The 23,658-nt window shown below is 38.1% G+C and overlaps 1 protein-coding gene across 3 annotated transcripts in view; it reads right to left on the bottom strand.

Moving 5' to 3' along the window:
* Nucleotides 1-1,492: 1,492 nt before the first annotated feature.
* The window catches only part of LOC119792313 (voltage-dependent L-type calcium channel subunit beta-4-like), a 28,921-nt gene continuing 6,755 nt past the window's right edge, over nt 1,493-23,658 (bottom strand). The window contains exons 1-13 of one of the 3 annotated variants that reach the window (XM_038298909.1): nt 19,310-19,795; nt 15,260-15,430; nt 14,310-14,432; nt 14,079-14,206; nt 9,002-9,078; nt 8,542-8,561; nt 7,241-7,321; nt 6,573-6,631; nt 5,748-5,857; nt 5,472-5,623; nt 4,250-4,345; nt 3,880-4,065; nt 1,493-3,681 (exon numbers count right to left, since the gene is read on the bottom strand). In XM_038298909.1, coding sequence (XP_038154837.1) covers nt 3,421-3,681; nt 3,880-4,065; nt 4,250-4,345; nt 5,472-5,623; nt 5,748-5,857; nt 6,573-6,631; nt 7,241-7,321; nt 8,542-8,561; nt 9,002-9,078; nt 14,079-14,206; nt 14,310-14,432; nt 15,260-15,430; nt 19,310-19,354 — 1,509 coding nt within the window. In that variant the 5' untranslated portion in view covers nt 19,355-19,795 and the 3' untranslated portion in view covers nt 1,493-3,420. Of the gene's footprint in view, nt 3,682-3,879; nt 4,066-4,249; nt 4,346-5,471; nt 5,624-5,747; nt 5,858-6,572; nt 6,632-7,240; nt 7,322-8,541; nt 8,562-9,001; nt 9,079-14,078; nt 14,207-14,309; nt 14,433-15,259; nt 15,431-19,309; nt 19,796-23,658 lie in introns of those variants that run through there. The other 2 variants (XM_038298906.1, XM_038298908.1) reach the window with 2 other exon arrangements.

The following is a 23,658-nucleotide window of genomic DNA, read 5'->3' on the forward strand; positions in this document are numbered from 1 at the left end:
TCAGTGCTTTTTGAAAGCTAAAATGTGTAGCTTTCTTGTAGTCAAGAGTTTAGAGATCTTTTCTGTCCAAAATCAGAACATTTTCCTCCTTGAAACAGGTTCTGTTATTCTTAAGGTGTTGATGAACATCTCGTCCTAAGAAGTTGGCTCTTTTGTGTTAAGTTGTGCGTCTGTGCATTTCACATTTAAACAAACTCACAGACAGAGTTCTAGACACGATGCAATATGCTACATTAGAAGCAACGCTCTGAGCTGCCACTGCAACAGAATCCAGACAACTGCTACTCAAATATCACAATGACTTTATAATAAGATAACGTACTTCCTCATTATGCCAGGCAGATGTTTCACATTTCTTGGAGTCTGATTAACTTGACTTAAACTAGTCTGACCAACTGGGGGCATCCAGAGAGCCTTGCAATGCAATTCCCAGATGGTCATTTGATCTTTTATTATGATGAATACAATTAAAATAAAACAGACATAGAAAAAGTTATGAAGCTCCTCATGAGCCAGAAAATCACAGTGAAGTCCACACCTCTGATCCTAATACACACATGCTATTTTAAAAATGTACTCAAACCCCCTTCTTTCTTCATATCTAGAGTAATGTGGCATATTTTTTATATGCTGGCATACCTGGAAATATGCAGAAACGTATAAAATCAGCTCAAAAACTGCCGATCAGTCCTTTACATGTTCCATCCTAGTATATGTTTTATGCAGGAACATCATTCTACTCACATTATATCTGGAATCATCATCAACTTCTGTTTAAATAACCAACATTCAAATGTCACAAAGGTTGAAAGGTTGAAGCGATTGCATAAATTGGAGAATAAGCGGTTTTTAAGATGGTAGCAGGCAATGTCTCGGAGTCTTAGCCGTCCAGCTAATCTGAATTTATCTTAACTTAAGATGCCAAGAGATTTACTGGATGCAGGTACGACAGTTAACACTTAACCTACATGTGCTAACATACATTTCGTGGCGCTGCTCCTCCAGCTCACCTACCAATAGCATGCTACTGCCATCTTGAGGCTACGTAAAGAATGTAACGGGATAGTCCAGGGTTTGCTACCTTTGGGCTAAAAATATTTTTGGGATATTCATTCTTTTATTGCTGGGGCTGGTTTGCACTGGGGCTCAATATTTCTAATAAACCTTGAATTGAAATAAATGATCTAGATCTCAGATGCATTACTAAGAGTTGCATTCCACTTTTGCACAGCTGCATGCCTGACATCTGTAACATGTCCTCTAAAAGTATAGACTTTTCATCATTGAAGCCCAGACTGATACAATTTTAAACCAGCTGCATGCAAACACTTGTATAGTATTAAGAAAGGTACAAAAGCTTCTCAGATAAAGCCTGTTTAGTGTGTCTGATTCACATTTTGATTTAAACTTTGGCGTACCACGCTCTCAGGGAATATAAATGTGACTTGTTTCCAAATGTAATTAGTAACAATGTTTACTAATCTTTTATTTACCAGGCATCTTTACTGCAACCGTAATGCATGCAACACCACAACTCAACCAACTGTGGTACGGTTTAGGCAACCTTCTGAGCTTGAAATGCTAAACTTTTTCCCTAAATATTACAGATAATTAAAAGAGGAAGTGTGACTTTTATATTTTGCTGCTGTCATTGGCCAGCTATTCCATCAATAAATTTCTTTTTTTGTTTTTTTTTGACATAGCAGAAATAAAATTCCCTAATAGGAGCAATAGCTTTTTATCCCACTCTATATGTCCCGTTAAGAACAAAATAGGAAAAAATAAAAAGCCTTCTGCAGCAAATTAGACACATCGTCATAAAAATGGATAAATCTCTTCAAGCAGTCTTTTGGATAATCTATTTTTTTGTGTATGGTATCTTAGAAGCATATGGTATGTATAAAAAATCAGCACAACAGCAAATCAAACAGAATCATGAACAAAGTTAGCTCTCTGTATTTATACAAAGCACCATCTGGATGTTTAGTAAGTTTAAGTGTATCGCATACCTTGATGAATAACTAATTGGACAAAATAAGCAGAAATGTATGATTCTGGTTTCTTCAATTTAGATCATGCAAAATCTTTTCTTTGCATATACCTTTTTTTTTTCTTTTAGATGAGATGCAAATCTCATCCGTACTTGGGAAGTATTCACCTGTACTACATTTTGGGTTTGAGGTGAGGAAGCTCCTTACTTTCATAAAAGTAATTGGTTAAGTGCATTGGGTTTCCTATTCTACATCCATAGGGATCATGCTTTGCCATCAGGGTATCATGGTAGCTACACATTAAATTATTATGACATGATTGTTCTGTTTGTTTCAACCCCATTTAAAGATAAATGTATCGGCATAAACTGATGGGTGTATTCCTATGTAAAAAGAATAGACACAAATTCTCTACATATGCTGACGATACTGTAATTTCACTGAAGTTTAGGGGAAATAAGAACCAAAAAGACATCCTGACTTTCTTCAGACGATCTCCCCGTTATATAAACACAAAAAACCTCTCGGGTTGCATCTTACTATTGTAGCTAACTATCCTATATATACACACACATACAGATAGTGCCTTCGTTGTGCCACCTGTTCAGAGCAGAGGCTCTAAGGTGTAGCTCTAACCTGATCCCAGCACCATCAGCATCTGTTTCGCCTGTGACCACGAGGGCTACTCCCTAATAAGATGCTAAAGCTATGCTACAGAAAAGCTGGCCTTGCTTAAAGTGATTTGCAAATAGCAAAAACATGTTAAGGGATATGGGGATGGGGTATGTGAAGCACCAGTTTTCAAACCTATCTGCACACCGGACCACAATCCTCACCAATAACAGATCCAGAATCAGTTAATTTAGAAAATTGGACCTAAACCTTAACCAGAATGCTAGGTACAAAATGTTAGCTAAGTGGATGCGGAGGTTGACATACTAATCAGCATGCAATAAGCTAAATGGTGAGAGGATTTATACACAGCCCGGGATAGGGGCAGCAGCCTTTTAGCAGTCTCTGTGCAGTAAATGTTCCTCTTACTTGGTGTTACTCCAGGCACACCAGTGCCTTTACATCACCACCGGTTCAGTATCCAAAACCATCTCGTTGAAAGACGCAACAAGCAGAATCCATGCTGCACATCTGCAGAGCATGTGTTAGTGCAATCCAAGAAGATCCCCAAAGGACAAATAAAAGGAATTTCAGAGGGAATTATTGTTGGCATTCAGAATCTTCTGACTTCTTCATGCTTTTGATTGACAGTTTGATTAAAAACAAATACCTGATCAGTATCCTACTCAACTTTGAAAAAGAAAACTTGCCAGTCAGACCAAAGGGGGGACAATTTGGGGACCATCTTTGCTCTTTTGCAGGGTTTATTTTCATTGAAACCTGGGTCTGAGGAGTTCTGGCGATGGCAGAAGTGGGCTCAGAGCCGGTGCCTGGAATCATGGCTGTAGCTGCCTGGTGAACTTCGATTGCGATGGGGCTTGTAGGCGTCCTGATAGGTTTCCTGGTAATCTTGGTAGGGGTCCTGCTGCTCTCGACTGTGCTGCGAGCCAGAAGACATGCGGTTGCGTCCCTTATGCGCTCGCTCATTGTGGTAGTTTTCGTCTGATGTCATCAGGTTGCGCCTTTCATTGGCTGTAGAGTGGTCTCCTGTGTGGTTGCTCTGTCGCATTCTTTGGCTCTGGTAATCACAAGAACGTACCGAGGACACTGATAAGCCACTACAAATAGACGGTACTGCTAAACCAACGTGGATAACATGAGGGCAAGAGGAGCTTAACTAAAATATAAATATGCTTAAATTTAAGTATATTCACTTCTCTTAAGAAAAAAGGATAGGGCAAAAGTGGTCTTATGTCAAATACGCCATTGGACATACCTGCAGACCAGAGATGCTGGTGGAGTAAGGAGTGAGTGTAGTGGATCCAAGGTTTCGTCCCATCAGAGGGTTTAGAGGTGTTGCCATCGAGGTATGAGTTGCTTTCCAGTAGGCCTCCAGGTATTCAGCAAGATGTTCACAGGCATCCTCCAACTGGTTTTCATCCAGGATGATGTCAAACATTTCCTGTTAGTTGCAGGAGGCATTAGACAGAAATATGGAAACCATTTCGGCTCAGATTAACTTAAGTTGTTATTAAAGACGATGTAAGAGTTTATACTTGCGTCTACAATTGCATGGTTTCTTTTTCCCTATTACTTGATTCAGAAATGTTAAACAATGGCCTTTTAAACCCAAAGAGGGTGCTTACCGGTGGACACTGAGACAGTTTTTCTGCTGCCACAAGCTGGACATTGAGGTGTTTGCTCTGAGACTTCCCTCTGGACTTGACTAACCTCTGAAGAACCTGGAGTATGGAAAAAATGAAGGAGGTCCTTGAACACAAACATTAAAACACATTCAGTTGGAGTTACCTTCAAGAACGATGTAGGCTATAGCTCATGATGAGAAAAGAAACAAATGAAGTTTTCTAGAGATTTAGCTTTGTTTTGTTCAAAATAAAAATGGTCGGCTGATACTAAGAACAGTCCTCCTGGCTCTGCAACACATTTTGCTTAACAGTGTCTCTTTCCTGCCTGGAAACCTTGATTGTCTTTACCGTCAGTAACTCTGTAGGCACCTTGTCTTTCCTTTGACATCTGCGGGCTTCTGTGGTGGGCTGTATCTCTTTCTGGATGCAAGAATTGACAAAGCTGACTTCCATTCAGTTGAAATTCCTGATTATCTTTGCACAAACTATCACGCTGCGTCTTCTCGGTGTGTGTTTTTTGTTCTTCATAGACAACGGTCTTAAATAAAAGATTCGGGGCTAACAATGTTTTGCTAAACTTGCTTTTGCTGTCATTTACTCTGTGGCCTTTATCACAAAGAAAGCACTGCAACTCAGTGTTTTTGAGCTATTGTCTGCACTATTTAAGACTTTTTACCTAAATCTTACGTTTTTATGTACCCTTTATTTGGGAAGGCATCATTTGTAGATAGTACCATTGATTTTGTTGTTTTTCTAATGTCTCCTTTCTGTTCTAAGAAATTCAACCTGTTGGTGCCAGATAAAACCCCTGACAACTTCAAGAGCTCAAGGCAGATGTCGTATACATTTAATATTGGTAGTCAGATGCATGTCACTTTCTTAGCAATCTGCACCCATGAAATGCATATCCTTATAGTCTACTGTTTAAAAAGATGTGATTAAGTTAAAAACAGTTGTAAAACTTAAAACAAAAGCAATTTTAAAAACTCCAGTTTTACCAAAATCCACAGTATTCCTCATCATGAATACTGCAGCTACCTTATTTGTTGTAGTATAGATTCAGCATAATCCTTCTGTGGATAAAATGAGGACGTTTATTCAAAAACGACAATGTTATGATTACCAAAACTTGCAAAAAATCTAAAAGTGCTTGACTAATGTAGTCAGTCTAACCCTCTAGCTTTAAGTTTGAGGCCCCCATATTTTTTAACTCCATTTTTACCTTTGGCGAGGAGACTTTGACATGGACGATGATGGGCGCCAGTGAGGTTTTGAGGAGCTGGGCTGGGTGGTTGATGGTGTCAGCGTCCAGCACAACCAGCTGAAGGGAGCGCGCCAACTCAAAGATCCTTTCAATCTCACTTTGCACCTCAGCTGTGGACCAAGATTTCCAGTTAGTTTCAAAAACTCTTTAGTTTGGCAGCTTAATATAAACCGCATTTGAGTTTTAATGTGTTTACAAGATGTTTTGACTTATAATCGCCCGTGAAAATCTTACCTAAACTGGAGCGAGTGTTGGATCTTTCTATAATGGCTCGCTTACTGGGGTTGTTGAGAACAGACCTCTTGGCCAATGAGATATCTGCGGTGACCCTTGTTATCGTTATTCTACAAAAAGAGATATTTCAAACATGACAAGTCAGATCTCTCTCCATATCTGAATATGTAGCATGAAGGTTTTAACTGACAGATGTCTAATATTTTCACTGCCCAGGGGGGAGCTTTTTCAACACCCTTTATTTAGATTTTACTGCAAAAGAGGACTTAAAAGTGAAGAATTGTGATTGCTTATTGAACAAATTAAATGAGCTTTGCATGAAACGGATGAATCTGCAACACATAGAAATAATAAATGGTCAGTTAGTCTTTTATTTAATTCTAATGTCCTAACCATTTTTCTTAAACATCAAACCAGCAAAAAAAATATACATTATTTTTATCCATGCTGGGTAAATAAATTCTCCTAATATTGCATCCAAGTTGGCCTTCATACTGTAATTCATACTAGCCTTCATACTGTAATGACTGGGATTCAATATGTTGTGTATATGACTTATTACATAAATATCATTTAAAAAATGTGTTCCTTTCTTGACTATTGGTCCAAACAGGATCAGCCTGTCACCTCTTGCTAACATATTAACTTTGATGTATTTGGGAATTGCAGTATTTTTCTTTTGAAGGTATTGAAGCCAAATATCCAGTTTGCAGTTATGAAAAACGTTTTAGACTCTTTATGTCCAAAGTCATTTAACTTTTAGTCATTTAACTCTTAGATTGTAAGACCGGTGGGAACATGCAAATTCATCTTTTTTCTTCTCACCTGCCATCAAATCTGTGCTTCAGGAAGTCAAATAAGGCTTTCTGCATCATGTCTGTTACCTGCAACATAAACAAATTGTTAATCCCAAGACAGTCGGATGCACAAGATTTGAGATTGAAGGGAGCTAAGTATCAATGCATAAGAAGCTTTTCTGATTTTATGTATAGAAAATTATAAAATCAAATCTAAATAATATACATTGAAGTTTGTTCTTTCAATGGGGACAAACATAGTTATATTGTTTTTGCAAGGCTTGTTAAAGGATATTCAAAATTGAATCTTGCTACAGTTGTTGAGATAAACCTCCTCATCTGTGCAGAGAAGGACAATGCAGATGAACTGTTCATGCCTTTTTATCTGTGGCTCAGTGATATATTGTAACAATACAATACAGCTCCTACTAGCACCAAATCGGTCCACTTACTCAACATATTTATAACTGACCTCCTGTTCTCATCTTAGACTGCAATCAGTGCATCACATGGTCAATGAAACACTCATAATTTACTTTGCCAACAGCGAGCTATTTTTAGGGACTCGTTGCAAAACCTGCAAGACCTTATGTCCATCTCTGCACTGATTCTTTGCTTTAATGTGTTGGTAAAAGTGAGGAGCTTCAAACTGCATGATTCTAATTTTAGATTCGTCCATAAGGACACCCAGCTTACCTCGTAACCCTTGAGTGAAGGTCCCACAAGCACCACAGGCCTCATAGAGGGTACCACATCATATGGAGGGACGTGCTCCGTCTGTTAATAGAGTGGCAGGAGATGATTTGTCACAAATGCGGAAAACAGCTCAGAATAACCACATAAATGCACACAGCAGATGGTTACAATGAGCTGAAGCCAAAGGAATGCTGCATGTAAAATGCGATATATATGGCAATGTTGGAGCATGGAGCAAATGACAAGTTATCCGCATTAAAAAATAGCTTAAATGTGATATAATTATAGATGGTTTTAAATTTACTCAAATAAAAATCTGTTTTTTTGTTTTTTTATGCACAAACATTAAACCTGTAATAACTTGCAGATTGTTGATTTATTTGCTGCACGCTGCTAAACAATGTCATAGGGGAGGTAAAAAAAACATACAGAAGTTTACCTTAATAGGAAATATATTATTAGAATTTCAGATACAGTGCTTTAAAGATGTATTTACCTCTTTATCAGTTTCAGATAAACAAATATTTGGGAGAAAGATGATCTGAGTTGATTTTCTACTGAGGACATTTTTATGCAGAAACGCTACACATCATATATCATATATCTTCTATCTGATAATATAATAACTATTTGTTTTAAGTCATAAATTGACTGATTCACCATCATACCTACAATCAAACATGGCAGTGGTAGTTTGATAGTCTGTTGTCGCTTTTGTTGCTTTAGAACTGGCATGATATTTCATAAATAATGGACCCAAGAAGTCTGCTCTTTGGTTGGAAACCCTGAAGGAAAATGTTGGAATCTGTTGGTCGCTTTAGATGAAGTGTATTTGGGATAGGGCGGGCATACAGTGTATGATATTTTCACTCATTGTACTCAAACTTTTCAACTTTTATACTATTTTAACATCACCAAGGATTCATCTGTTAGATAATTTTGCAACTCATTTGAAAGTCAACAAATAATCTCAATCTCTATCATATCCAGGGTTTAATTGTCCAAAATGTGCAGATTGTTAGTTTTAAATGTTAGTTAAATTTTGATTGGATAGGTTTATATCCATATCACATTTCTATATTTTGATTCTTAGTATTGTAGTATAGCACAAAATTTACATTGAACCTACAAAGGTGAGGGCATTCCTGTTAAAGGAGTATTTCCTTATGAGTAATAGAAGCTGCAAGTGTTGATTTGATTCGGTAAAACTGAAGCAATGTACAGTATGAGCCTGTCACGTTACTATGGAATCAGCAAAAGCTGAGGAAGGGGGAATGGGTGAGTTACAGCCACTAACTTACCACTTTCTGTTTCTGCTTTCCTGTAGGAAGGGAGAGAAGACAAAGAGAAAGGCCATCAGTAGCTGCAATATTTAATAAATACTTAAACATACTTTATATAACCAGATATTTGTTACGATTCATAACAAATGAAACCTATTAATAATATCTACAAAACAAATGAAAAGGTATATCTATAGTCCTAAAGTTATATTCACAAAGTGCAGTTCAGAGGGGGGGGTCATAGTCTTGTCGTTGGTTAGCCCCAGTCTCAGAGCGCCTGCAGTCCTCAACTGGAGGAAGAGGAGGATCATGGAAAAATGTACCAGCGACTCTATGAAGTAACCTTATGCTCTATGTGGAGACATGGGAAGGCTTTAGATTCTTATACTATCTATGATTTTTGATTTTCAGGATGTTTGGCTGTGAGCTTGCAGGCGGGTTATAATTGGTCCTCTCCCCCCCCGTCCGATTTTCTCACCTGCTGAGGATATGAGTGGTCGGATAGAGGCTGAGACCTCATCCTCCACACTGGAAGAGGAGTTTCCTCCAGACTTACTGAAAAAGACAAGAAGGGATAAAAAAAAAAGACAGAAAAACATGGCAGCATTAATGTTAAAAATTAACGAAAAAATTTATTTGATTTTTTTAGCCTCAAACTACATTTAAAACAGTATTCCATAATTTTTTTTACCCCAGAAATCCTATTCAGATTTAGTCGATTACAGCTTTTGAATTCATGAATGTTTGCCATGAAAATGTATTTAAATAACTGATGTACAACTCTTAAATATATTGCAAAGGAAGTGTAAAATAGTGCATATCAGCTAACAGATAACTGCATTTTAACAGCAACTCAGCTACTACCATTAGCTCAACAGTAAATTTATAACGATGTTAAAGTTAGTTGTGCGGCATTTGATTTCAAAACTTTGAGAAGTAAATTTCAGCTAAAAAAGCTGAATTATATGTAGGAAAGTCAGGGCAAAACTACGGAAGCCAAGAGCGGTCGTGTCCCTCCGACACTCTCATTATCTAAAGAAAACGAAAGACATTTTCTCGTGATAACGAGATGATTGGTGTGTCTTAAAACTCTTTACATCCTTCAATACCAGAACAGTGGGAGAGGATTTATAAGTATAAGTATTGGCAGCCTATGTATAATTCTGTAAATAATCCTGTGTTTAACTTTTAGGTAACGAGACAACATTGTTGGTTTGATGATTTGCTTCCACTTATGATTCCTAAGCAATTAGACCCATGCCTCCCCCGCCTTAGCGCCGGGTGTTTTCTGAACAGCCCCGGTGTTACGCCTGTAACAGATATAAGATGCATTAACCACCAAAATGAGTCCAGATTAAAGACTGTCATTAAAAAACAACCAGTACTACTGTATTCCATGCAATCAAATCATCTTGACAATGAGTGAAAAGAAAAAGGAAACTAAATAACTAACTGCGCAACTGCGGGCCCCGCAGGCATGGATGGACTGGGAATCCAGGTCTGTTGGCCAGCCTCATTCATTAGTCATATAGGTTAATCATTATCTCAAGAAATCAATAATTTTTTTTGTGATAATAAGATAATTATCTTATTATCCTGAGAAAACAATTAACAGTTTAACCGTGATAATGAGATAGTTCAGTACAACCGCTCTCGGCTTCCGTTCAAAGCAGTCATGCTGACTTCCAGGTTCAAGATGGCGGGTATTTGCATCAACAATGGATTTGTTTAGAAGTTCTGTATCCTTTTTTTTTTTTACCATTTAGCCGGCCAGATAAATACTACTTTGCAGTGTTTCACAACCTTGTTTATAGGCAAAAAAATAAAAGCAAAGATCAAGTGTATGCCAGCTTTTTCTGACTTTAAGACAAGAGGGGAGAAAATTTAAGACAATATAAACAGAATGCAGCAATAATATGACAGCTTTTACTAATATGCATGCATTAGTTAAAAGTCCAACTGATGACATGTTAGTTCAGAAGAGATAATGGCATCGGGTTAAAGAGTAACATGAGGTTAAGCTGTCATTTCTGCTGCTCTCTTCAGGTGCGTTCACACCGAATGCGAATTTCGCGGCTGGAGCAAATGAATTACATCCCTATGGAGAGGGCAGCTCTTGAATGCAAAGAGGTGGAGCGATGCTAAGGTCTCGAGTCTAATGAAACAAAACCATTTTTTTTGCAAATGCTGCTGAGTGAGAGTAATGCGAAATCTCAACTGAAAAATATAAACTTTTGTTTATATTTGTGTCAGAAAACCAATCAGGAACTACATGTGATTACAACCTACTAAGGTGAAGGACAGGGGCGGAGCTAGATGGGGGGCCAGGGGGGGCTATGGTCACCCTTAGCCAATCGTTGACCACCCATGTTGCCCCCGCTACCATTTATTTCCCTCTAATACAGATGGTGGCAAAACATTTTAATTTTTCATATATTTATTATCAATTACTTGACAACAAAAACACTGAGATTAATTATGCATATCAATATACTATCATTAAAAATCATTATAAATACAGCATTCATGCTCTTTTCAGAACAAGAATTGGTGTTATATGGGTTAAAGAGAAAATAATGTGTCTCTGCAAGTCATCTAGGAGTCTTCAGTGAAATCATAGATAAATAACTATTTTAATAAAAACCTATTAAATGATCAATTTATGTAGATATTAATACTTGTAAATATCAATTGTATGCCGAATAATTACTCATAAAAGTAGGTAAGTAAAGACAATGGAAAGGATGTTCGCCCAAAATAGTTAAATTAGTCTAATAGTTGCAGCCCCAGGTGCTAGGGTAGCATTATGGTAGTACAAGTATCTGCAGCTCAAATGCTAATGTAAACTGGGAACATTATGAGTGTTTGAGAGGATGGAGGCCTAAAAAAGGCCCAGATCATTAGAGTGATGTAGTTTTAAAATCATGTTTTTTCTATGGCTCCAGGAAAGATAATAAGTTTGCATTCTATGACTATATATTATAAACCTCAGAGGTTTTCATCTGAATAGGAAACAACAATCCACAAACTTAAAATTAATGAAGTAACCAGATTTCGGTCCAAGGAATTACACGTGACAGAAACATAACACATGGCAGAATAAATTGCTGGCAAAATTATTCATACTTCATTACCTTTTTTTTTTCTTTCATGGTTATTAAGCAACTTATAAGATGGACCAACTCAAACAAGTGCATAGTTGTGTATTGGACGGAAAATGATAAATGGGTTTTTACCCATAAGAATCTCAAAAGTGTGGTTTACATTTGTATTCCCCTTTTCTCAGATACCCATAAATAAATTCATTTCACCTTCATAAAGGTTTAAGTAACTAAAGATCATCCAGCTTTTAAAATCTTACAGAATATTGTTAATTTCATCAACTGGAAAAGGAATGGTACAGTTGCTATGGCCAGATAGCTCAGAGACCAGGGGAGGCATTAATAATCAAAGGTAGTGTGGCTGGAATAGCTGCAATGATTGATTTGGTTTAAGAAACTTTAGATAAAAAAACTGGTTAATACGATAGTAAGTAACCTAAAATGATCTTGGGGTCATACAAAAGTGAAAGAAGGTGCCTCTGGTTGGATAAAACCAAAAGTGACTGAAAAACTATGCATTTTTAAGAATCTACCCTGCATATCAGTTTGAACACATTACCACTATGTTTTTTTTTTTTTACAAAATACTGAACAAAGGATTCACAAATGTATGCTATAGTTGATATTTGAAAATTTCAAAAACCTGGATTCATGTTCTTATTCTTATATATTTACAACATATAGTACTTCGAAACAGTGTAGGTACCAGATCTGCTCGGGCCCTGCGTGCCAGTGACGCTACGCTACATGATTGGCTGAACGTTGCCACATGATGTAAAACATTGTGGTTGCCTAGACAACGTTAGTAACATCACGCAGCCTCTGTATGCGGAGTCGGGAGCATTTGTAGCATTAGCGTGTCTAGTGACGGATTACGTTTTACCTGATTAATAACAAAACTACAAAAAACATGTTTATAAAAAAAAGTCACTACAAAACCATGCAGAGCCTTGATTAGCTCAGTCAGTTAGCCATATTAGGCAACAACCTGCATTCTATAACTTGGAATAACTGTTGTTTTCTTTATCTAAAATCTCTATAAAAGTAATTTTTTAGGATGTTCCATTTGTCTTTCCCTGCAATCAGATCTTAATAAAAAGAATAAAAACAAGCTTGGTAAATGGCAGAGCTCAGTCTGTCTTAGAAATGATTGAACTTTATTAATCTCACACTGGAGAAATTAACCTCCGCATTTAACCCATCCCTTTGGGGAGCAGTGGGCTGCTCGAACCCGGGTACTTGCAACCTTCTCAGAGCACAAGCGCACTCCACTAACCCACTAGGCCAGCACTCCCCAGGCAACACAGTATTTACCTTCAAGACTGAAAACAACTGTTTTCTACTTTCGGCTACTTTAGATCACCAATGCAAAATAACAGCAAATATAGGTAGTGAAATGTTGAGACTTCAAAAGAGATCTGATTCTTAAGAAACGGATGCAATACAGTTTGTTCAGTCTGAGTTGCCATATAATGACGTCATAAGAAGGGGCGGGGCACCCTGCAAGGGTTATGGATGTGAGAATGAGTTACTGCATTAATTAGGGATGACAGAATATTAATGACCAGTTATACACATAGTGAAATGGAAAGCAGCGATAGAAACACTAAGAAGAGCTAATTTGTATAAAGCATGAGTGAAACAGGCATAGCACGGAGCTGTGAATTACAGACAGAGGTTGAATCTCAGTTTAATGAAAAACTTATTGATGGATATAGGCCATTTTTTTCTGTGAAAATATTTTGAATAATTTTTGTATATTTGCATCTGGAAGTGTATCTGATCAGAGGCTTTATAAAAAGCAGATAGCGCGAGCAACCAGAACGGTTCTGAAGAAAATTTAATTAGATGATAAGCTAGTTTTTAAAAATTTTTTTTTTAACCATATTAAATGTTTAAGGGGAAAAATTAACAAAAATCCTCTTCGTTAGTTGTGATTTCTTTGTTTGATACACTTAACTTAGTATAGGGCCCCAAATCAAATTCTGCTCTGGGGCCTCATATTATCTTTGACTGGCCCTGTTTGAAATCAAACCAAAACCATACAGGTAAAAAAAAAATATTGAAAATTACAGATCTTCAAATTAAATTTGCTAATTAAAAGTTAACTTAAACAAATTCCATACAAAATGTTTTTGAATGAAATTGAGAATTTGTTAAATGTAAAGAGTTTTATTTTACATTACCTATATTTCAAGAAATTATGATATGACAAGATTTCAGTTTTTTGTCTTCAGACTTGTAGTTCATAATTTTTTTTTTCTAGGTAGCATGTGTCTGTCACCTTGATTTGTGATTTATTTAAATTTTTTTCCTAATCATCAAATAAAAAAGAAACTGTTGGATAAAACGCTGAAGTAACATGAGATTTTATGCAAACATCTTAACCTAAAAAGCTCTTTCTCGTAATGTGACCTTTTTCTGCATTGTTAGACATGTTTATCTGTTACCTACCCTTGGACTCGTCCTCTCTTTTGCTCCTGCTGGAGCCGGATGTTCTCGAGCTTCAGAGGGCTGGGAATGAAACCGATCTCACAGCCCTCTTTTACCAAGCGACCGATCCACCAGTCATTGTTGAACTTCTGAAAACCGTAGAAAACATAAGCAGCACTTTAAATATCTACTCAATGCATTTTGCGTGACAGAAAGTCAGGATACTTATGCTGTAGAAATACGCAGACATGCCTCTTTTATGTGGAGGAAGTCCTTGGCGTCGAAAGAGATAGCTGTGGCTGGTACTGGAACATCTTCATCCAGGGCGCCGCAGTAGCTGACATTGGTCCTTACAGCAAATGCAACTGGTTTACTCTGACAGACACAAACACAAATCCAGTCAATTAAAATCTATTCAGTTTTATGTTTTTAAGCAACTTTTAAGGGCTGTAGGACCCACGCTATACCATTGTCACTATTGCTGCCTCCAATTTAGGGTGCCCCTATTAACTTTCCCTTAAAAAAATTATCCTGTCCTTCTACTTCACTGTTTAACTGTGTTTCTTCCTTGGAAAAAGTCATTCATATGAGCACATTCTCGTAGAAACTTCTTTCCAGGAGCTATTGCTGCCAATAACTAATTTCCTCGGGAAGGGGTTCTGGAAAGTACACCTGGCTAAGAACTTCCTGTTTGGCTGCCTCTTTCTCTTTCCTACATGGAGCCATTAGCTAAGTAATCTCAGCCCTTCTTTTGTCATTTCAAAACAAACTCTTAAACCAGCATGTTTTCTGTTTGTTTTTTTTGTTTTTTTGCTGGGTCTCTTTTCTGTCCTCTCAGTCTTCAAAGCTGGGTTCTTCGGGAGGCGTCATCCAGTGCAATGGAATTGGGTTTTTGTCTTCTCTGTTGTTTGCTCAGGATGAGGGATTGCTGTAAAGGGAATCCCTCACTGCTCTCAGGTGGGTGTGATTATACTTTTCCACTTACAAATTATCTTTAAATTAGGAACTGGATTTGACTGAGTGCTGCAAGAATTTGTAATTAGATTGTGAATATATAACTCATCCTATGATTTTAAAGCTACAGAACCTGAACTAAACCATTTTGAAATTAAGTGCATCATGGTATCAAAACAATGTTCCATCATAATAAAACGATGAAGCATATCTTCTGGTTTTCGCCAGTATTCCCTCAGGGTAACAACCTTGGCTCTCTCCAATTGTACGGAGGCCTGCTGCTCCCTCTCCTGACGGCTTTGTCCCGGCCCTTGGCTCTGGCTTGGGCTCTGGCTCTGGACCTGAGCCTGCACCTCGCGCTCCTCCTCCAGAGATACATCTGAGTCTGATGGTCTGCTAGTATACGAATCAGCTGAGCCCTGCAGACAGAAATGACATCATGAGTAATTAAACTTAAGCAAAAAGACATTAAATACAATGAGTGAGATTTTCTCTTGTTTTATCAATTTTAAAGCATAAAAAATAACCCTTTATACCATTACAGTTACAACCCAAAAAAAGCTAAAGTCAGAGATAACTGAAAGTCTTTAAAATTGAGATCAACAACAAAGGGTAAACTTGTTGAATAGCATGTTAAAGAAGGCCTTCATATCAAACAAAACCTATGAACCAGCTAAATACAAATGCACTACAGACCAAGCCTGTGTTCTAAGCCAAAACAAGGCTTTGATTTCGTTCCACTCTATAAAGCCTCAAACTCAATGCTATTTCAGACATTTTTAATTAAAAAAACTTCCTGGATGGGAAGCCAAACATCTTCAAACTGTGAAACAAAGTCCACTGGATTGAAGCTTTTTGATATAAAGGTAAAAAATAGATAATTAATGGAGGGATTGCAGTGTGCCAAGTTCATAGTGCAGGACTGGTTTTCATTAATGAAAATTAGGTAATATTTTAATATAGAAGGGAGCAAGTTAGCAGGAACATCAGCTGCTTGTATGATCATGACCTCCATTAGATGGTGGTGAACTCCCAGCTCTTCAACACACGGTTTAAATTGGAGGTTAGAACATTAAACCTTTTAAATGCTGGATTAATACATTTTTATCTGGTTTTATTATTCGTAAAGGGTATTTTTTTCTTTCCTGTTTTTAGTGTTTTTTCCTTTTGTTCATTATGTTTCAGATTGATTTACAAATTTAAAATATCACCTAAGTAATTACATAGGCAGTTTTCTACCTGAAAGAACATCTTTTAGCATCATTTACATTAGAGGCTGAGCTCCAGGCCTCCTCTTTCTTCAGATTGTGACCTTACTGGGAAATATGAAAATTGACAGAAATGAGCTCCGAAACGTTTTGAGCAACCTTTCCAGAACAGTTAAGGCTGTTATAGCTGCTAAGAGTAAACCAGTGTCATATCTAAATATTATTGAGATGAGATGCGACTTTAGTTTATATGTGAGTCAAGGCTGGGGAGCCAGTATTTTATTTCCATATAGGGTCAAGCTTTTTTTCTTTTGAATACCGTTTAACTCTGATTAGCATAGCTTGATATTGAATCTTGCTGAACCCAACATTCATCTTCTTAAGTTTTTGTTTTACTCTCTTACACAGATGGAGAATATCTTAAACCGACGCTTTTAGGGATGCAAGGCTTGCAGTCCCTTCGCTCAGCATCCCAGAACCACTTTATTGTGTTGTTTTATTGCCAGTACAAGACTAGATGAAATGCTTCCTTCTGCTATTTTAATCTAAACAATCAGCTACTAATGATGATTCAATTAAGCAGGACCATTAGTCCCAAGATGATCAATCAAGTTAGTCATCACAGCTAAGCAGTTTTTCTTTTTCTTTTAAGGCAAGTAAGCAGTAGAGGAAAGCCTGACTTCAGCACACTGCTTCTTTGGATTGTAAGCACCCTGTCTAAGGATGTTTCTGGGCATGTGCAAGATTTCCATAAAACTGCTACTAAAAGAAATAAGGAGTCAAATGTTTTGGCTGCCGCTTATATAGTTAGATATCAAGCTTGTCTATTTATTCTTCGTTAAGATAAATGTTAAAGGAGAAGTGAAATCTGGAGATTCTTGTGAAAGTATTTTTACCCTTTTAAGCTTTGTCACATTAAATCCACATATGCTTATTTATTACGGTTTCATCCAATAGACCAATATAATTAATAGTTGCATTTATTAAATAGTCTGAAAAGTCGGCTGCTTTTTCACCCTGCCCTGTTAGGCAATGCAATCACAGCTGATAGTCTTTAAAAGTAAAACCAATAATTCATACACTTTCCTCTTTGTAATCCACCTTAACTTTGCCAGATTAGATGAAAATCATCTAAGAACATCAGTTTTCAAGTCTTGTCACAGATTTTGATTTAGATATGGTTATGGACTTTGACTAGGCCATTTTCTAAACGCAGTCCGCTTGGATCTAACGTGAACTTGACGCAGACAAAGCGAGAAAGGATCAAGTATTGACACAAAATTGTTGTAAATGTGACACTGAGGTGACAAGCCTCAAAGATATAGGCTCTAGCAGTAGCGCACTGCCTAGAGCAGACAGTTGCAAGGACCCATGGCGTCTCAACCACTCTGTCCACCTCACCGACAGGTGTGCAAAGTAAGAAGTGGCACAAGGGAAGTGTCAGCCTAGTGGTTAGGGCATTGCGCTCAGATTCCAGAGGTTCTGAGTTCAAGCCCCACTCCCACGGACTGAAACTCTGGGTCCCTGAGCAAGACCTTTTACCCCACACTGCTCCCCAAGAGGATGGGTTAAATGCAGAAAGTTCATTTTGTTGCTATGTACTTGTGACATTGTAATAGCAATAAAAAGCTGGAAAAAAATAAACAAAAGGAGCGCATCTAACTTTGTTTTTGTAATTTGTCTAATGATACCATGGACCTATTGGAAAACATGCCATATGTCATTAGAAATGTAAAAACAGGCTTGGCCGACTATGAAGGCTGAAGCATGTGTATGTACTCTGTACGGCTGACAGCATGCGCACAGTCCAGGTCGTGGAGTCCTTAACATTTCATTGGCTTTCTTTTTGATTAGCTCTGCTTGTATGTTAAGAGTCACGGTCTTTATAGATGCTAAAACTCCAACTCAACTTCATTTCAAGCCTCTGAGAAGTTCAATATCTGACCAGCTTCATCCTTCTGATGATGGTACTACCATCATGGTTTACTGCAGTGATGGTGATACAGAGTGAGATGGATGATGGGTAACGATTAGCGTCAGAGCACCTTCTTCTGCATGTTTTCTGTCTCCCCTTGTGGCAAAATGCAAACAAGACTTCTTATGGGTTACGAAGATGTGAAGTAATCCACTAAATTTGACTTCCCAAAAGATCACAAAGGAACCTCTCCTCATATTTAATCATCACTTATTTGTTGTCTTGGGTCCTCATGGTGTTGTTTGTTCACCAATAATCACTGGCAACCCTCTCTGGCCTTTAGAGAAAGGAAAGTTGGAAGTTGGGAACCAACAAAGGTAGTTTTCTGGGATTTATTAAGAGGTACTCGAGTAAGGAGGGATGAAAGCAAATATACATTTGTTCTGTGGTTGTAAACTGACAAAATGTGAAAAAGATGCCGGAAACCCCCCTGTCAGATAATATTGATCATCTTTCAAACTTAATTTGTTCTTTTGAGACAAATTAAGATTTTGAAATCAGCATGTTCTCCAAAAACCTGGATTGATCCAAAACATGCATAAAAGAGAGAAGAACTGTAGCATCAGAGGTATTATCCAATGGAGTAGCTTCAGCATGTGACTCATCAGCATCAGAGTCCACTTAATGACATCACGATGCATGTTTCTCAGAGCCCCGTCAGAGCCAGAACGCCGCGCAGCAGCGCATCTGGATGAGAAATACTCTTCAGGAAAAGTGACGGGTGCAGGAATGTGACACATGATTTGTCATTTCGGTGGCGACCCGTTGGGGGGGTGAGGAATGACGAGGGGTCATTTGCATCCATTGGTTTTCCTCTGAGAACCTTGGACAGAAAGCGTGTAAAGAAGACTAGATGATTCTTCTATGGCTCTGTTGGTTTCCCCTGGTTTTGATATATCCAACCAATACATACAGATATATGCAGAAACCATTTAGCCATCTGCCTAATGTGCATTCCCCTCCCCTCCTTTACACACCCACCCAACCCCCTTCCAGCCAAGCGTAGCCCAGGACCACACTATACTGGCTAACCCATCAAAGGCCTCTTGTGAATGTGTGTGTGTGCTACTAATAAGCACACAGCAGGGGGACAATATAAGCAGATTTACACTCACCGCCTCCGAGTCTTCAAATCCATGCAGGTACAAATTGTCATACATGGAGGTTTGGTTTTCTAACGAGCTCCTCTAGAAGAATGAGGGGGAAAATATAAGTGGGGGCGGAGGAGAAAGGAGGGGGAACCAGAGAGAAAAAAAAAAGGATGCTTGTGAAGGGGGGATGACGACAATTCCTCCTCTCCACAGCAGAGAATAATAAAAAATATATATATATAAATATCCCCTCCTGTTGGATCACGCCTGGTCCTTTGGAGGCGCCTCTTCAGATGGATGCAGCTTCTCGCTGATCTCCCGGTGCTGCTGGCTGCCTCACGTTACAGGATGGAGACGGTGTCCCTGGAGGCAGCCCAATCCTGGCATTTCATCTTTATCAGCCGTCCGTATGTACAAAACCTACACACAGAGGCAGAGAGAACAGTAGAGGCAGCAGCAGAGGGGCTGTGAATCCTTCCCCGATATCCAAGCCTGATGACAGAATCAGGAGGCAAGGAGCTGATTGGCTGAATGGTTGTCCACTCAGGCTGGGTGAGCGCTTTTTTTTTTCTTCTTCAGTGCAGTAAGGTAGAATGATTTGGGGAGGGGGGATGACGCTTGAAAGCAGTGAAATAGCATCCTCTTGGTCTCCTTATACCTTTCATCCTGTTTCTTTCTATTTTTAGACCAGAAGAAGAAAAAAAATTTTTATTAACAGCGGTGTTTAAAATATTTCAACAATTAAGATCAATCAAGATTAATCAAGATTACCAAAGGAAATACAAACAGCAGCTGTTAAATGTTAATTTAAATAATTTATTAATTAAAAATAATCCAAACCAACCTTGTGTGAAACAGTAAATGCTCCCCAACACTAAAAATTAGTCGTTCCCCAATAACTCCAAATTAAGTATTAAAAGTATAGTGGAGGATTTTCGCTAATTTTTGAAAAGACCTGCCCTCTCCACTTAAAAAAATGCACATTCACTTAGCTTTGAGTTATTTGCCCTTTTCTCTTGCACAGTGGGTACAGACAGCCATCATGCTGGGGAGAAAACTTTTGATAAGGGAGTGGAAGGCCCCATCAACACCTACTTTCACCCAGTGGTACACCTCACTTGGACAACTGGCAGCATTTGAAAGATTATCATACACACTGTTAAATAGAGTAGATGATTATAATGACAAATGGGCCCCCTACTTTTCCTATACGGGTCAATGACGTTTCCAGCTCAGATCAACCTTAATCAGTAATGTCTGTCTGTAACCTTGTATAAGTGTATTGTTGGCATCTTTCTTGTTCTTCTTTTATGGTTTGTTTTGTTTTATATTGTCTATGTTTTCAGTGCTTGCATACCCAATTGGTTTAATGTGCAACATGGTATACTTTGTATGTTTTATTTTGTTAAAACCTAAATAAAGTTCAAGTCATAAAAAAAAGCACATTCACAACCCTGTACACGCTCCAGAGAGGAAACGACTATTAAAGGCGTGCAAGAGCATGCAAGATTTCTCCTCATGCACGCTCTGTTTAAAGGTTGCTGTTTGCATCGCTCATACAAGCTTACTTTCCAAAAGATTTGCAGTTTTTCCACTATGTCAGACTCACCACCGTTAAGTAAAAATGGGGACAAACACGTAGGATGGCCTTACGTGAACATATCACCAGAATGATTGACAGTTAGGAGGACCACTGATTTTGATGATCCACCCAGAAAAAGAACATCCTCCACAATACCTTTAATGATAAAAACAACAATAACTTGTGCAATGTATAATGTGCAATTACTATTTGATACCCTGTGCAATAACCTGCTTCTCTACATTTGGCACCCAATGCAATGACTATATATATATATATATATATATATATATATATATATATATATATATATATCCATCGATATACATACCCATGTAAACACCCTGTGCAATAACCCTGTATAGCACCTTTTTCTTCCTTTGCCACATTCTTCTCCAAAGAAGAAATGTCTCCACTATGAGATCAATAAAGTCAATCAATCAATAACTACCAAGAAATTAAGAGCCTCGCTATAGAGGAGTTCTGCCCATTTTTCTTTGCAATATTATTTTATTTTAAAGTCCAACCACAAAAATTTCTTTGGATCTAAATCCGGGCTTTGAATAAGAACATTTTATCCATCATTTAGTTTGTTTAGTCATTTATTTTGTATCAATATCTTGCTACTATTCCACATAGGGTGACCCGACCTTTTCCAGCCTAAAGAATTGAATGGATCAGTTACATCAAGGAATTCACATATTTAGGAGAGAAAAACGTTTGTCTTTCTATGACTCTTATGATATAGTTTCTTCTGTTTGGCTTTAGAGATAAAAGTCCATTTTTGTCTCAGCATCCTGCAGAATATTCACTTAGCAAGCCGCAGAATGATTGTTGGGTCACTACTTGTACGTGTATTCTCTGTTTGTAAAATTGGAAAATTATGTGTTGCATTACTGAGATATTCCTGCCCACTTCTAGTTTTTAGACAAATTCTATTGATTTAAATTCCTCTGCTATGGCTATTTGTTTTGTCCATCCCAGATTGATAACGTAGAACTCAAGTCAGTTCTATATCAATCTGGTTACTGCCAAGTTAACAAACTACAGGCATCAGAACAATAAAAAATTGACATATTTTGCTGGCATTTTAAGTTAATTTAGGCATTTATAAACAGTTTCTGTCATGGTTTTGGTTATGTTGTACTTTACTTTGCTCCATGTTTCCTAGTTTTATTGGTTTAATTCCTATTTTGTTGTAGTTTCTAGATTTATGTTAGTTCTCAGGTTTTTCTGTTTTTCTCTGTTGCCCTTTTGTGTGTGTTCCTTTCCCCTTGGCTCCCTCGTTGTCTCCTCTCACACCTGCTCCTTATCAGCTCGTTAGCCCTGCCATTGTCTCAGTCAGCTACATATACTCTCCCTCTGCAGTCACTCCTTGTTGGTTTCTTGTTGTTGCTGGTTCTGGCATCGCTGTTGTCGTCTCACCTCGTCTCTCCCTGGCTCCTTGATTCCTGCCTTTGTTAACTATTTTCATCATTAAAACTATAAGAATTCACCTCAGCCTCTCTGCCTCTGCATTTGGGTCCTCTAAACCACAACCAAAACGTGACTGTTTCATAGGAGGGATCATAGTGCTCTGCATCAGCAGCGCTGTGACTGGTCTCCCTGCCAGCCTCAGATCAGGTTCTCTGATTGGTTAATGTGGCACATCAAGCAGCAATAATATAAAATTTCCAACTCCAGCAGCTGCTGCCTGTGAAGTGTGTCGCACGCCTCAGAAGCTCATGAGGCGCTGCTTCAGCTGCTCAGATGCATCAAGCTGCGCTGCTCTTGTAGCTCAAAACGTGCTGCAGGACCTTTTGATGCACCTTGATGCGTGTCAACCATAGACTCTGCATTTAAACCTGCTGCTTCTGCTGCCTGAAGCACGTGCGGTGTGAATGTAGCTTTAGTTCAGTAAGGCATTGAATTTTTAACTACTAGTTGCAAAAAGATAAATTAGCTTCAATATTTTAAAGGTATTTTCTGTTCCCATACTTTCTAAAAGCAACAGCTGTTGAGCAGTTGGTAGTGCTTTCACACCCCTGTCATCTAAGGCCCTGCTCCCATAACAGAACGGGGGAAAAGTTTGAATTTCAACATTTTAAGGAGTCAAAACCACAGAAATAGCCTATACCTAGAATGAAAATCATTTTTTTTTCTTGTCAAAAGTTTCTAAAACATTTTTTCCTTTTAATTTTTTTTTTCTTTTTTTTTTTAAAACAAACTTTCACTCTAATTTAGCTCCAAAATAATGTTTTTTGTTGTTGTTGTTGGTTTTTTTGCTTCTTTTTTTTTCTTATTTATACAATAAAAAAATTAAATATTTGCAAATCTCTGATCACCCCAGCAAAAATTCAGGTTTCACCTTTTTCCACAATTCAGATCAAATGAAGACAACCATCCATCCATTTTCTGACACGCTTAGGCGCAAGAGGGGTCATCTCCAGCTGTCAATGGGCGAGAGGCGGGGTACACCCTGGACAGGTCGCCAGTCCATCGCAGGGGAACACAGAGACAAACAACCATTCACATACACACACACCTAAGGGAACTTTTAGTGAAGCCAATTAACCTGACAATAATCATGTTTTTGGACTGTGGGAGGAAGCCGGAGTACCCGGAGAGAACCCACACATGCTCAGGGAGAACATGCAACATGCGGGCCAGGAATTGAACCGAGAACCTTCTTGCTGTGAGACAACAGTGCTACCCACTGCACCACTGAGCAGCCCCATGAAGAGAATCATTTATCATAATCTCTAAAAAGAAAAATATTTTTTTCTGAAAGAATTTTGAAAAAGTCTGTTTT

This window comes from Cyprinodon tularosa, unplaced genomic scaffold, assembly GCF_016077235.1.
Source record: "Cyprinodon tularosa strain WSP-4 unplaced genomic scaffold, ASM1607723v1 ctg417, whole genome shotgun sequence".
NCBI classification, from domain to species: Eukaryota; Metazoa; Chordata; class Actinopteri; order Cyprinodontiformes; family Cyprinodontidae; genus Cyprinodon; species Cyprinodon tularosa.